The following is a 16,579-nucleotide window of genomic DNA, read 5'->3' on the forward strand; positions in this document are numbered from 1 at the left end:
CTTGTCACCGCATGAAGATGTTATATTCCAAAAAATCACAAAATTTTATCAATCAATTTAATAAAATCAAATTTTACGATTTTTAGCGATGAAGTGTTTTTAGCAGTCATTGATGAACCCTTGCTTCTGAAGAGGTTGTTAAAGGGGAGATAACCAGGGATGAATTTTGAAGTTAATCAAATATGGCGACTGGTTTCTCTCGCATCAAGCAAGTCATGAAATTGGATTTTTTTTTAAATAATAAAAAATCTATTTGATCAAATTACGTGAGTTTTGGAATATGACATCTTCACTCCGTGACAAACAGGTACACCATAAGGACTTTTCTGTATTTTCTTTACTTAAAATTTTCATTATAAGTGCAGGGAAGGATTTTCCAGAATGTTAATAAACAACATCACACTTCCAGGGTAGGAAAAATGTTAATTTGAGTTTTCTTCTCTTTCCGTCGACAATAAACTTACAAGGGCATTTAATGTTGACCTGTTAAATTATCTTTTTTTCGGGGTGAAGAGTGTAAATAAACTTTACCATTTTATTTGTTTATTAAATTTATTTTTTCCAAATGATATTAGGTTGTTACAAAAATAATGGCCGCTTAAAATGATGTGTTTTGAAAAGTCATTCCAACACAAAATTTATAGTTCATTTTAGGGTTATATACTAATTAATATTCTTAAATTTATTTATTTTCAGCCAAAAAATTTTTTGGAAGCATACAAGATCTTCAATAATGAATTATCCAAAACGCGACCTTCACCTCCTTATGTTGCATGAGTCCAAACTTGGGTACTATGCCTCTGAAACTTCTGCTGATATCAACAGAGCATGGGGAGAGGGGTTCACAAGTGATCGGACAATACGAAGGTGGTTCCAAAAATTCTGTAGTGGAGACGAGAGCCTTGAAGATGAAGAAGGTAGAGGGCGAACATGCAGTCTTGACAACGAACAATTGCAAGCAGTTGTTGAGCAAAATCCTCGTCAAAGTGTCAGAGAAATGTCTCAAACACTTGGCATCAGTACTGCAATAGTTTCACGCCATTTACAGAGAATTAGAAAGGTGAAAAACTCGATAAATGGATCCTTCATAAGCTCAATGAGAATCAAAAACTTAGGTGATTTGAAGTCTGCTCAATGCTTTGTGTGCGTAACGGCAATGATCCCTTTCTTGAACGAATTGTTACTTGTCATGAAAAGTAGATTCTTTATGATACTCGTCAAAGGTCAATGGCTTGATCGTGATGAGTTTCCCAAACACTTCCCAAAGCCAAAGTTGCACCAGCAAAAGATTATAGTGACAGTTTGGTGGTCTGCAATCGGTTTTATCCACTACAGTTTTTTGGGACTCAATCAGAATATGACAGCAGAGATCTACTGCGATCAACTTGCCGAAATGCATGCTTCCTTGCAGAAAAAGAGGCCTGCCTTGGTGAATCGACGAGGTCCAATTCTGCTCCACGACAATGTGCGGCCACACGTTGCAAGATTGACTCTGCAGAAACTCACAAACTTGGGATACAAGACTTTACCACATCCTCCATATTTTCCAGACCCACTGATTATTATTATTTTAAGCATTTAAGCTCATTTTTAAATGGTAAAAAGTTTCGGCCCAAAGAAGAGGGGAATCAGCTTTCCAAAATTTTGTTTCATCACAGCCAATAACTTTTTATCAACGAGGAATAAATAATCTTATAGATCGATGGCAGAGATGCATAGCTGTGCAAGGCTCGTATTTTGATTAATTTTACCATTTCTATCGCTCATTTTTCAAGAATAAATGTTTGTTTCTGAAATCGGCCATTATTTCTTTTTCTTTTTTTTTTTTTTTACAAGGATGTCACCACTTATCAAGGCCCAGAGGCCACTCGAGGAACAACTTAATAATTTACACGCGTATTTAACTTTGGAAAGAAAAGGAAATACATTCAGGGAAGGAGGTGGGTGATAATTGTTTCCTACAGCGCAGTTTTAATCATCTTACCTGAACGACATGCACTCGTCGAATGTGCATCCTACCTGCACCGAAAATAAAGCGGGCTCGAGAAGAGAAGTCAGTGTCGCATAGCACGTCACAGAAGGAGGGAACACTAGAGCCTGATCAGCTCTTATGGGGTTAGGGTTAGTGAGAGGATTATGATGCCGAAAGACCCAAAACTGCCTAAAAACCTAAGCCATAACATCACTGACAACATCTTTCATCATAAAATTCGAAAGAATTTATATTAAAGTTTCTTGTAATAATTACAGCAGCTTGGTTGCTGTATAAATGAAGCAAGGGTGGAACGCAATAGTAAGCGAATACAGAGAAGAGAGTTTACATCGTAGTGTACTTACGCAATAATGAATTTGCTGACAATTTTCTACGGTAACCTCCACCATTGTTCCTTGCTGGAAAAAGTCAAAATGAATATGAGAAAAATGGCGAATTGAATAGAAAATGAAATCTAATTACAAACAGTTCTTATTGGATCACCAAAATCTTTCTCTGTCTGTCTGCCTATCTATCTGTCTGTCTGTCTGTCTCTCTCTCTCTCTCTCTCTCTATATATATATATATATATATAGTAAGTTATGAAAATATATTTTTATTATATAATTAAGTTACACAGAACATTCCGCGTCTCATCCTCGTGAGAATTCGTCAGGCTTATTTTCATAACTTACTACCTAACTCTTATATATTGAGCACTATTCAAGTAAATACTGAAAATTTACGCATTTAATTATATCCTCTTATATTAATTCATGTGATTAAATGAAATAATAATAATAATAATGATAATAATAATATATATATACACACACATATATATATATATATATATATATATATATATATATATATATATATATATATATATATATATATATATATGATAGCAAGAAGACCTGATGTTGCCCGGGAATAAATGAGGATCAACGAATGTTTCACTCTACCATAATTTATTGTCATCGAAATCAGTAAAATCGCTTATTTTTCCAACCCGCAATTACTTAGCCCACAATACATTGTAGTCTGCATTGCACTGTAGAGAACTATTGCTTATTTTATATAATTATTTTAATATAATGGCTTGAATAATGGTTCAAAATGCAAATATCAAGTATCATAGTTTAATTGTGCTCTATACCGAAACATTCATTTCGAACGCGCTCCTGTCATATCAAAGAACCTACTGTTTATGTTATATGCCGGGCCTTTCTGCTTGTGCAGTAATAAAACTTTGGAAATGCCCTTGTGATGTTAGGCTGTATAAGGCGTTAACTTTAGTGGGCGCTAACTGAGGAGGCATGTGAAGCGGTGGGTCCCTAACTCGAGTAGGCAGTTAATTAATTTGATTGAAAAAATGTGCATTTTACCGATTTCGATGACAATAAAAAATGAGAGAGTGAAACATCCGTTATTCCTCATTCAGTCCTGGGCAACGTCGGGGTTTCCAGCTAGTACGTAATGTAAGTAATAGATTTCGATTCTGTCATCACGCTTCTCTTATAAACATCCAGACAAAAAGATACACACTTACCATGTAGTATTCTTTCTTGTTCTTGATTGTGAGGCGCATTTCGCGAGACTTCGACTGTTTTTCGTGTGTTTTTTTGTTCTGGCGAAACGAACAACGGAAAAAAAAGAGAAATTAATTAAAGAACACGAAATGGAAAAACAAACAAACAAGCAAACAAACATCTTAAGTTCGAAAACTTAGTGCCGCTGTGCTCAACCTTGCAGATAATAATGAACTCTTCCACCTACTATAAAAACGTGGAGAATATGTCTCTCCGGAACTATGCTCGAGTCTTGCACTCGTGGCAGTCGGACTGACGTATACCCATTCATTGTATTTGCTTTTCTGTTCAATATATCTTGTTTGCATTGATTACCGAGGTGTTTAACTCTTCAAATGTGAAACCACAACATTTGGTGAGTTAAACACCTGCGCAAGGAACCAATGATACTTGACTTAAATCTAAAATTTTCATTTTCCATTAATCTAAATCTAAGCTGTGCTCAAAGGGTTGGGATCAACGGGATGCGTCCCTGGGAATCGAAATAAAGAAGGAAACATTTCTCTATCAATGAATCAAGTTTTGGAGGTTAACCGCCATATTATCTAAAGTGGTTGTTAGCACTTTATTCGGTTTACACACACACACACACACACACACACACACACACACACACACACACACACATATACCCCACTCATCAAAAGCCATACGCATACATGCACAAACATTTACATACACATACATGACCACACGAACGTACACACACACACGCATACGTACATACATACATATATACATACATACACCTACACACCCATATATACATACACACCCATACATAGACACAGGCACACACACGCGCACACACACAATTATTTATATTAAAAATATATATATAAATGGTTATGATATTACAGCGTAATTACTATAGTCATTGCAACTGCATCCTCCTAGTAATCTCATATGAGTTCACTTAATATCTCGCTTATTTCTATTTAAAATGTAATTCTGACTAGTTCACATTTTTTTACCATGGGTTTCATAAAAAAATTAAAGTGGTTAAAATTATGGGAGATAATGGGTTAATAAATATGAGGGTGAGAATTACAGATACGCTTCACCATTGTCAAGAACCCTCCAATAGGAACTTAATCAGCTCGGTATTTGCCTATAGCCGTCCACGCTATATTACAGACATGCGGGGCTACTATTTTGGATTGTGTCTACTATGGGGAGTTGAAGTTGCAGTTGAAGTTGAATCGTGTTACACTGAAACTTCTGCATGTTAGTACAATCAGGATAGCAGGAAACAGGGAGGGAATTTCAAAATCTAGTAGTCTGTGAAAAAAAATTTTAGAGTAGAAGGCTTTCTGTCATCTAGGAATCGCACCAGTAAAGTGGTGTGATTTTGCTGCTTGTCGGGTTAGTCGAAAATATGTAGGTCGAGGGGGGCACAACTGCAATGAGTTCATCAGTGCACATTCCATTAATTTTTTTTTTTTTTTTAAACACGCACAGGGATATGACATTGCAGCGATGGGGTAAGGGCTAAATTTTAGTCGACAATGCTAGACCGTCGGGTTAGGGTCAGGGTTAGGCTAGACCTATTAGATTGAAGACTCTTTTTGGGGATCCTGTCTAAGAGGGAGAGACTGTTGACTGATGCACGAACCCAAATGTGGCACCGATTCTAGATGCATGGGCGAATAGAGGCGTTAAAGAGATATAGGATACACTCAGGTGTGAGTAAAATTTCTAGCAGAGTAGAGGTAGGTTACCTTCTTGGCATCAGCCTGGGAAGAGAAAACAATATTTTAAAAACATTGACAAACTCTGGTAAAAAACTCGTCTAATAACTGCTTACAACTGCATAAACTCATTTATTTCCAGTAAATGAAATCGACCCTTTAACATTTCACACGTCTTCGTTTTAATGTCGTGTGTTTCTCCTCATTTTGGCTAAGTTTTTTTTTTTTTCACATCAAAGTAGCTTTTCCACATCAAAGTAGCTTCTAAAATACATTCGAAATAAATATATGTGTAAAGGGTTGACTTACGTTTGGAATTGAATTACTATTCACAAAATTCGCTGTGCTGTCAGTTTTGTATTCTGTCATGCGGGAATTTCTCTCAATTACTTTTGCACTGATATGAAAAGCTCCGCAACGCTCGCCGGTTATTTCCACTTGTTGGAAAAAATGCCCATCCTTTAACTGACGAAAGAAAATTGAAACAAGGTCATAACATTTTCATCGTTTTGATACTATGATAATATGCATAACAGCAAACAAAGTCATAACATTTTCATCATTTTGATACTATGATAATATGCATAATAGCAAACAAGGTCATAATACTAATAATGTGTTATTACTAGCACAGCATGACATAAAATAATGCATTTAAACGAATAACAACACAACAATTAAAATGTATGATAATATAAAAAATATTAAATATAAAGTCATAATACTAATACTATTTTGTTATTATGATAAAAGTCATAAAATCAAATAAAGCCGTAATACTAATTCTATTTTGTTATGATAATAATCATAAAATTAAATACAGCCATAATAATAATTATGTTTTGTTATAATGATAATAGTCATAAAATGAAAGCCATACTAATTATTATGTGTTGTTATTATGACAATAGTCATAAATTAAATAAAGTCATAATAATTATGCTTTGTTAATATGACAATAGTCATAAAATTAAATAGAGCCATGATAATAATTATGTTTTGTTATAATAGTCATAATATTAAATAAAGCCATAATAATAATTATGTTTTGTTAATATGATAATAGTCATAAAATTAAATAAAACCTTGATACTAATAATACTTTTTATTATGATAATAAGCATTACATTAAATAAAACCATAATACTAATTATGTTTTGTTACTATAGTAGTAGACATCACATTAAACAAAGCCATGCCTATGTTTTGTAATTATGGTAAAAATCATAAAATTAAACAAAATCAAAACACAAATAATTTTTATTATTGTGATAAATTATTGTGATGCATTACATTAAATGAAGCTAATAATAATAAAAACTTATATAAATGCAAATAATGTTTTGTTATTATGATAATAGGCATCACATTAAACAATGATGGAATACTAATAAATTTTAAAACTTGAAAGTGTTGACAAATGGAAAGAGTTAAATGATAACTTTGAAAATTGAAAGCGTTGAGAAAAGGGAAAATTTAAACGAGTTGCGTCGAGATTTGAAAGCCACGAAGAAGAGAAAGATTAAATGAGTTGCTTTAAATTGTGAAAATTGAAAGCAACGTAAAAACAAATGTTGGAGTGTGATGCAAATCGGACTTTTTCTAGTTGTCACCGTGTTGTGAAGAATTGCGATTCGACTGACTTTTTTTGAGAGGCTAGCAGAGTCTAGCAGTTTTTTGAGGGGCTACTAGTGACTGGCAGGGGTTTGGGGGGCTAGTAGAGAGACTAGCATGGTTTTGAGGGGCTAGTAGAGTCTAGTAGGGTTTTAGGTTTATGAGGTGACCTTTAAGGATCAGGGGGGAATGTAGTTTGATATGCAGTAATTTGCACACCAATGAGACTACACACTAAAATGAGGTAATATAAAACCTGAAGTCAAGATGGTGGAGGTTGAATTCGGAGAACCGAACTGAACAAGTTGGAATTTACAATGACGTTAGAATGCTGACAAGAATCCATTTTTTCTAATTATCTTCTTCTTCTCTTCTCTTCTATATCTCTATATAAATAAAATGAACTCATTTTTTCCCGTCTGATTTTGACCTTAATAGGATTAAAAATCAAGATATTTCATGCAAATATAATATGCACAAACGGCAGAACAATATCTGAGGTGTGTTATAGGCTTATTATTTCTCAAATTCCTCGATAATCTTAGATTTCTATACTTTTTCTGCTGAGAAGTCACGGCCAAAATCGGTTAAGATCAATGGAAGTGGTAAAATATTTTCTCTCTTATAAATTCCTCCTCCCCCTGCCACCACTTAACACCGTTTGGGGATCGTTCACAAGGAACAGTTGAGAAGAGAACACCGGTTTGGCTTCGTAGTTCTTTCATGTGAAGTTATTTAAAATCACTAAACTAAGCAGCAGTGCTCTGTGGCGTAGTTGTTAGCGTGCTGGACAATTCACATTATATTTTCACGTTCGCGCCGACCTACCGTAGTCGTTTTTTTTTTGTTTTTTTTTTCCTAAACAACTGGAATGGACTTTTCTTGGTGGCCGAACTGTTAACGTTGCAGATGTTTTTTTTTTGTTTTTTTTTTCACACTTTATTTTCCTACTTTTACTCATGACTCCGGGTTTGATCCTTCCTACTTACCTACCATAACATTTTTTAACCCCCCCCCGTCCCGGAAACAAATACTCGGGCAACGCCGGGTACCCCCGCTAGTATAATATAAAATATTAATTATATAATATAAAATATATAATAATAAATAATAAAATGTAATATTATAATATTACATAATAAGTACTAATAAAGTACATCATATTGACGAAGAATTTTTAATAATACTAACCATAAATCCATTCCATGAAAATGTGTTTATTAGTAATAATCATAATAATAATAATACTAATAATTCGTCTACGAATGTGATACATTCCTTCAACTAAAATATCTGTCGGAAGATGTTTCGTTAGGGACGCTAAATCAACTATCACCGGCTAGAAAACAGGGGAGGTAATGCAACAATGAAATGCTTCAAGAAATGTGCTGGAATGCTGAAATTTTAATCGTCGGTCGCTAGAGCAATGAAACAAAGTTATTTCCTCTGATGAATTGTCCTTTATTCTATTCACAATCTCTGGCCATATGTATGTTTGAAGTCAATCAAAAGAAACATCCAGTCCAGACCGTCTCTTTTTAACTGTTACGCATGGAGGAAGAACGGTAATAATTGGGATGGGGGTGTATATTAGAAACGTGCTGGTTATATATTTTGCCTGCATGGAAGAATCAATAGCCAAGATTAATTGTTGACACTTTTTAGGAGACCAAGTTCTTCATTCTATGGTTAGAGAACTGTTTCCAGACGGAAATGCCATCTTCCAGGATGATAATGCTCCCATCCACACAGCAAAACGTGTAACTGAATGGCATGAAGTACATCCAAGTGAAGTAGAATATCTAAACTGACCATCACAATCCCCAGATGTAAATAGTATTGAACAAACAAATTGCGTTCAAAAATAAATTCAGAAATACAGGATGGCCGACTTAAAAGTAGTCCGATCTCTCTAATCTTTCTCTTATCGACCAACTGACACCACAAGACAAAATGCAATTCTTTTCCAACAAGATGGCACTACATGCCACACGTCTCACAGATCACTGACAGGAGTTCATAACATGTTTACAGAAGATAGAACAATAAGCAAAGGGTTATGGCCACCACGTTCTCCGGACTTGTCCTCATGTGATTTTTATTTTTGGGGGACTTTAAAACAAAAATGTTTATGCAAATAATCCTCACAATCTAGACCAACTAAAGAAGGACATTACCAACACTATCAGGAGAATCACCAGAGATCTACAGGCAGCATCTGCAAACGTTGTTAAACGTGCCCAGAAATGCATAGATGTCAACGGGGGGCACTTCCGGTATCTTTTATAACACTACAGGTCTTTTTGAACAATAGAAGAATGTTCCTCCTCTCTACTACATTTTCTGGGCTACTTTTTAAATGGGCCACCCTGTATATTGATAAAAAAAATACCGCCATTCTGTATGTCTCATATGGTAACTTGCGCTTTCCCATCATAGAAGCCCTACTCGTTCGCATTGCTGACGACACTATCATCTATGGTAGCACATTTAAGACAGTAAACGACCAAGTTCTCTCCGATTCTCTCTCCTCTGATCTTGATCACGTTGTACAATGGGGAAAGGAGTGGCTCGTTACTTTTAATGCATCTAAAACCAAGTTTCTATCTTTACATCACCAACGTTTTGATCCCAATCTGGCATCAATTAAAATGAATAGCTCTCGTCTTGGGGAGGCCTCAGGTTTTGACAGGCTTCTGGGCTTGACCTTTACTCCTGATCTTAAATGGAATACGTACATCAAATCTGTTGCCAAGGCCGCTGGAAAAATGGTTGGATCCTTCTATCGATCCAGTAGATATCTCACTGCTGATGCAATTCTCTATCTATATAAGAGCCAGATACGTCCAAGGATGGAATACTGTTGCCACATATGGGCAGGAGCTGCTAGAAAAGACTTGTCCTGCCTTGATAGGGTTCAAAATAGACTTCGTGGCTTGGCGGGAGATGTTCTTTTCTCTTCGCTGCAACCTCTATCTCACAGAAGAGATGTTGCGAGTTTGTCTCTGCTTTATCGTTATTTTTATGGATAGTGTTCGACTGAGCTTCAATCTATGGTCCCCCCTCGCCAAACTTTCACAAGAAACACTCGACTAGCTGAAAACACTATCAATAATTCTCCCCACTCTTTATCTGTGCCTAAACCTAAGCATAGATTCCATGATCAAAGCTTCTTTCTTAGAACTGCACGCCTGTGGAATTGTCTTCCGTTTTCCTGCTTTCCAGCTGTCTATAATATGGTTGTCTTCAAGTCCAACGTGAACAAGTTTCTGATGAGCCGTTCCACTTAAGTTAACAAATTTACGGAACTTTCATTACTATCGATTACTATATTGTCCTTTTGACTACTGTACACTCTTTAACCCTTATCCTTGAGTGGCCTATCGGCCTTGATAAGTGGTGACGCCTATGTAAAAAAAAAACAAAAACAAAAACAAATCGACAACCAATCAGACTCAATATGAGGGAGGAGAGGATACACTTAAGTGTTTTTAAATGACTTTATTGACTTTTTCAATGCATTCACTAAACAATTTTTTTTAGTTCATCATGCGCTTGAAGACGACTCATGGAAGTTGAAAATGTTAGCGACTATAGTGATTTTTCTTTACACTTGAACGGAACATTCAAACAATGGTCCGTCAAATTGAAAAGACAGATCACAATTATCCCTGCTGTTCAACGGAACATGCATAAGAGTAAAAATGCTGCCCAAATATAAAAATGTTTGGTGGCTCTGAGGTAGGGGCAAATGGAGCAAAGAAGGTGGTTTCGTGACTACGTTTGGATCTCATGACTGACAGGAATTGTTACCCTACACTGAGGATTGCATAAGTATGAAACACTAGTGTCTGTAGGTAACAATGAATAATTATATATATATATATATATATATATATATATATATATATATATATATATATATACTAGCAGGAGATGCTGTCTTACCTGTTGATTTTATACATCGGGCTCTTTTACATGTGCGATGATAAAACTTTCCAAATAAACCGGGACAGGGGAAAAAAATTAACAGGCTGCAAACTATTATTTCTAAGTGAAACTGGAATAGGGCCGACCACTTCCCTAGATGAATTCATAATTAATGGATACTCTAATTTAACAGCTAAATCTGACACCCAAGATCGCCATGGGCATGGAATATGTGCGTACATTAAGGATGGCTTCCCGTGTGGCAGGGATATCTCTAAAGATCCTAATTTACCCTATATGTGCTTCAGAGTTGCACTTGCTAACACCACTGCATTTATATTTGCCCTCTATAGGCCCCACAACAGCAGAGTTACTATCTTTAAGAGCATATCTGAGAAAATAGACCACATACTGTCTTCACATCCCTCAGCTAACATCCACATCTGTGGTGACTTCAACGTCCATAACGTGGAATGGCTGACCCATTCAAATAAGACAGATGATGAGGGAAGGTTTTGTCATGATTTTGCCATTGCTTATGACCTCACTCAGATTGTTCGTGAACGCACCCGTGTGCTCAATACACCCGGTTAATATGCAAGCCTCCAAGACCTTTTTCTCTCAACTTCCCCTGAGCTATGTTCATCTTCCGTTCATTCTCCTTTAGGATCCTCCGACCACTCCGTCGTATCAGTTAAGATAAAAACGAAATGTAAGAAGCCCCCAGACGTACCCCTCCACCGTACTGTATACCGATACTCTATGGCTGACTGGGATAGCTTCCGTACATTCATATCTGATTTACCTCTGCACTCCATGTTTAAAAAGAAAGTGTCCTCTATAGTATCAGATCTGACCGAATGGTTAATTGTAGGCATAGACCAATTCATACCATCTAAAATATTCCAACAAAAACCTAAAAGCCAGCCATGGTTCTCCCCAGAATGTGCTGCTGCTATCGTGCACAGAAATAACTTTTTCCATAGCTACCAACGTAATAGATGCACTGAGACTAAAGCTGCTTTCAGGACTGCCAGCAACCACTGTAAAACAGTAATGAAAAATGCAAGAGAGCTATATGCCCAGTCTGTTAAATCCAAGGACGCTGATCAGCGGCTTGGTTCCCACCAGTTTTGGCAAATAACAAATAGGATCCTGAACAGAAGTGTGTGTTCTATCCCAACCATTATCAATGGACCAGAGGTCATCTCGTCAGCGTCAGACAAGGCCAAACTATTTGCAAAGAACTTTGCAGCTAATTCTACCCTATGCGACGAAGGCCATCAACTCCCCATATTTCCTCCTATAACACAGAACAAGCTAGGTAACATACAAATATCCGCGCATGAGGTTGCCAAGCTAATCAAGAACCTAGATTCCAGTAAAGCAACTGGTCCTGATGGCATCCCAATTATAGTGTTAAAAAAGCTTCAACCAGAACTTGCTCCCATACTTACGAAACTATTTAAGCGCTGCCTTAAGGAGAAGTGCTTTCCGACCCCCTGGAAGACCTCATCAGTTTGCCCTGTATTTAAGAATTCAGGTGATAAGTCATCTCCCTCTCAGTACAGACCAATAAGTCTCCTCTGTGTTATGAGTAAGTTGCTGGAATCAATATTAAATAGAGAAATAGTCAACCACCTCAGCAGGAATAACCTTCTTAGTGACACACAATATGGTTTCCGCTCTGCAAGATCTACCGCAGATGTGCTGACGGTTATATCCCACAGGATTAGTGAATCTCTTGACAAAGGCTTCCTTTCTAGGGCAATTGCTCTTGACATATCAAAGGCCTTCGACAAGGTATGGCATAAGGGTCTACTTTACAAGATTTCCAGCTACGGTATAACTGGAAATGTTTTCTCAATCATTAAATCATTTCTCTCCGATAGGCTCATAAGAGTAGTGGTAGATGGACAAAAATCGGAGGCCTGCAATATAAATGCTGGAGTCCCTCAGGGGTCAATCCTAGGCCCAACTCTCTTCCTGATCTACATCTACGTTGACATCTATGCTGATGACACGACCATCTACGGCAACACATCAAAGGCTGTAAATGACAAAGTTCTCTCTGATTCTCTCTCCTCTGATCTCGAGCGCGTGGTTCAGTGGGGGAAGATGTGGCTGGTTACCTTTAATGCATCCAAAACCAAACTCCTATCCTTACATCATCAACGCTCTGATCCCCATCTGGCATCAATTGTGATGGATTGCTCTTGTCTGTTCGTGTTTTGACAAGCTTCTGGGTTTGACCTTTACTCCTGATCTGAAATGGAACACGTACATCAAGTCTGTTGCCAAGGTCGCTGGAAAGATGGTGGGATCCTTCTACCGCTCCAGAAGATATCTCACTACTGATGCAATTCTCTATCTATATAAAAGCCAAGTACGTCCAAGGATGGAATACTGTTGCCATATCTGGGCAGGAGCTGCAAAAAACAGCCTATCCTGCCTTGACAGAGTACAAAATAGACTTCGTGGCTTAGTGGGGGATGCCCTTTTCTCTACCCTGCAACCTCTCTCCCACAGAAGAGACGTTGCGAGCCTATCCTTGTTTTATCGTTATTTCTATGGCAGGTGCTCGTCTGAACTCCAATCCCTGGTCCCCCCTCGTCAATCTTTCACGAAAAACACCCATCTAGCTGAATCCACTGTGAAAAATTTCCCCCACTCTTTATCTGTGCCTAAATCAAAACGTGGATTCCATGAACAAAGCTTCTTTCTTAGAACTGCACGCTTGTGGAACTCTGTTCCGTCTGCCTGCTTCCCATCGGACTACAACTTGGATGTGTTCAAGTCCAATGTTAACAAATTCCTAATGAACCGCCCCCTTAAGTAAACACTTCATCAAATCTCCACACATACGTAATGTTCTTGCAATAACCCTTATCCCTGAGTGGCTTCCGGGCCTTGATAAGTGGTGATCACTGTGTAAAAAAAAAACAAAAAAAAACAAGTACAGAAACAATCTTGTTTCTGCACTTATTTGCAGGCAAGTTAATTTTTTCCCCGCCCCGGTTTCTGAAATATGGACGATATATCACGGGTTATTCATTCATTTAATTCGCCCCATGTAGTTTTATTCATTTTTTTTGTTTGTTTTTACCCCCCTCCTCGCCTCCATTTTCATTTATGTGTAAATTATTTTATTTTAATCGCTACCGACGCCATCTCTTGAAAAATGTCGGTTGAAAGGTACCTCGAGGCTATTTTTGTTTGTTTTAATCGAATCGTCTATTGACGATTTTTCTCCTGTCTACCTTTTTATTTTTATTTTATATATATATACACATATATATATATATATATATATATATATATATATATATATATATATATATATATATATATATGTGTGTGTGTGTGTGTGAATAAAAAGAAAAAACCTAAAAGAGTAAAACCAAAAATAAAATCAACGTTTCGTCCCTATTTCAGGGGGACATTATCAGGATTTCTAGGCGAGAATGTACAGGAAGACGGTCATATCACATGCGAAAGAGGAGAAGTTTAGTTCTCTTTCTGTACTGGAGAGCTCTTTCGCATGTGATATGACCGTCTTCCTGTACATTCTCGCCTAGAAATCCTGATGATGTCGAAACGTTGATTTTATTTTTGGTTTTACTCTTTTAGGTTTTTCCTTTTTATTCACATAACGTCTAAAGCATCGTTTATATCTTGCTTTATTTTATTCATATATATATATATATATATATATATATATATATATATATATATATATATATATATATATATATATATATATATATATATTTGAATTTCAACAGAATTTCACACGGTTAACGTAGCCGAATGGATTGGGTCTTTGCTAATGAAGCCAGACATAGTTTCTATTGCTGGGTTCAAATCTATCAACTGGTGTTAATCGCGACATAGCAGTGTCAGAAATTTCGTGAAAATAGTGAATAATTCCACCCCATCTTTCCAAGCTTATAACTCCTCGAAAAATGTAATTCAAGCCCTAATTTTTTTTTTCAATTAAAGGAGTAAGGACCAAGGTTTTATTTAAAAACAAAACAAAACAATGTGTTTTTTTTTTTTTAAAAAGGTTTTAAACTTCGGACTTTACAGGTAAATTTCTAAAAAACTGATTTTTTTTTTGTTTTAAATTTGAATATATTATTTATTGACCTTTTCTCTTCAATTTGTGATATATAAACCTATTAAACATAAATTAATTATTTACTTTTTAATAGACATTTCAAAATGAGAGGCGTAAATTATTCGACCCCCTATCTTTCTAAGCTTATAACTCCTCGAAAAATGTAATTCAAGCCCTAATTTTTTTTTCAATTAAAGGAGCAAGGACCAAGGTTTCATTAAAAAAAAAAAAAAAAAGACAAAAAGAAAAAATGTGTTCTTATAAAATAAGGTTTTAAACTTCGGACTTTACAGGTAAATTTCTAAAAAACTGATTTTTTTTTTTGTTTTAAATTTGAATATATTATTTATTGACCTTTTCTCTTCAATTTGTGATATATAAACCTATTAAACATAAATTAATTATTTACTTTTTAATAGACATTTCAAAATGGGGGGGGCGTGAAAATGGGGGGGCGTGAAAATGGGGGGGCGTGAATTTAAAAAAAACGTTTGTCTAAAATATTATATTCGGTTTATTGGAAAGAACATAAAATTTCACATTGACCCTGAAAATATCGTAAAAATAGAATCAATAGAAAAATTTTGATAGATTTTTAAAATTTAAAAATTTAAAAATATTGAGTTTAAAAATTTAAAAATATTGAGTTCGGAAAATTCATTACTGTTTTAAAAAAAAAATAAAAATATTTTTATTACTTTTAAAACAACTGTAATAGTTTATTTTGGAAGTATAATCCATAAAGAAAATAAATAACCCACTTTTAACAGAGAAATTACGAGATTTTTATATTGTATTCGCAGTTTCGTGTTAGGGGTGTCAAAAATTCCTACAAAAATTCTGATACTGCTACCTGCACTGATGATTCCCGGAAAGGATGAAACACTAGTGTCTGTAGGTATTTAATAATTATTATAGTATATATATCTGTATATATATATATATATATATATATATATATATATATATATATATATATATATATATATATATATTGTTATTGTTGTTATTTTTCAAGCGATACATACGGTTAATATTGGCTCCGCCTCGGGGCTCATTTTTTTATTTACTTAGAAAGTCGCCCTTTTTTAATTTGGACGTATATAACATTTTTATTTATTTATTATTTATTATTGTAGATTACTGTTTTAAAAATAATATATATATATATATATATATATATATATATATATATATATATATATATATATATATATATATATATATATCAAGCTACTTGCAATGCAAACATATGTTACAATCGCAGACTGAATTCTTTTTAAGGATATCCATTCGCATTTGAAGACAGATTAATTTTTTATCAAAAAAATATGTGAAATTCCTCCGTAAAAAGATATGGTCAAGTGGTGACTCCCAAGTAAAAAAAAAAAGTACCTATCAGGAAAGAAGTGGGAAGTGACAGTGACGAAGTGGATATCTGTGCAGACTAATAGACTTTAGCATGCTAAGTTCTAATCCAGTTGCTCCAATAACATAACTTTTACTTATTGATGTTGGCAACCTTCATGTGGCTTCTCATGTGATTCTAAATAGAATTGGATAACCACATGCCAACAACAAAATCAAGCTTTGCTATGGAGAATCGTACAAATTTACCAAGATGAGTCTTCATCATCATCATCCAAATAATAATTAA

At 35.3% G+C, this 16,579-nt stretch overlaps 1 protein-coding gene across 1 annotated transcript in view; it reads right to left on the reverse strand.

Annotated features, from left to right (window-relative positions):
- Positions 1 to 16,579, reverse strand: part of LOC145248271 (complement C3-like) — a 233,059-nt gene that overhangs the window by 94,730 nt on the left and 121,750 nt on the right. Inside the window, exons 9-11 of the mRNA XM_080110142.1 lie at positions 5,568 to 5,723; positions 3,528 to 3,605; positions 2,338 to 2,391 (exon numbers count right to left, since the gene is read on the reverse strand). Of these exons, the coding sequence (XP_079966268.1) occupies positions 2,338 to 2,391; positions 3,528 to 3,605; positions 5,568 to 5,723 (288 nt within the window). The remainder of the gene's footprint in view (positions 1 to 2,337; positions 2,392 to 3,527; positions 3,606 to 5,567; positions 5,724 to 16,579) is intronic.

Source organism: Euprymna scolopes, chromosome 26, assembly GCF_053919585.1.
Source record: "Euprymna scolopes isolate OS-2025 chromosome 26, ASM5391958v1, whole genome shotgun sequence".
NCBI lineage: Eukaryota > Metazoa > Mollusca > Cephalopoda > Sepiida > Sepiolidae > Euprymna > Euprymna scolopes.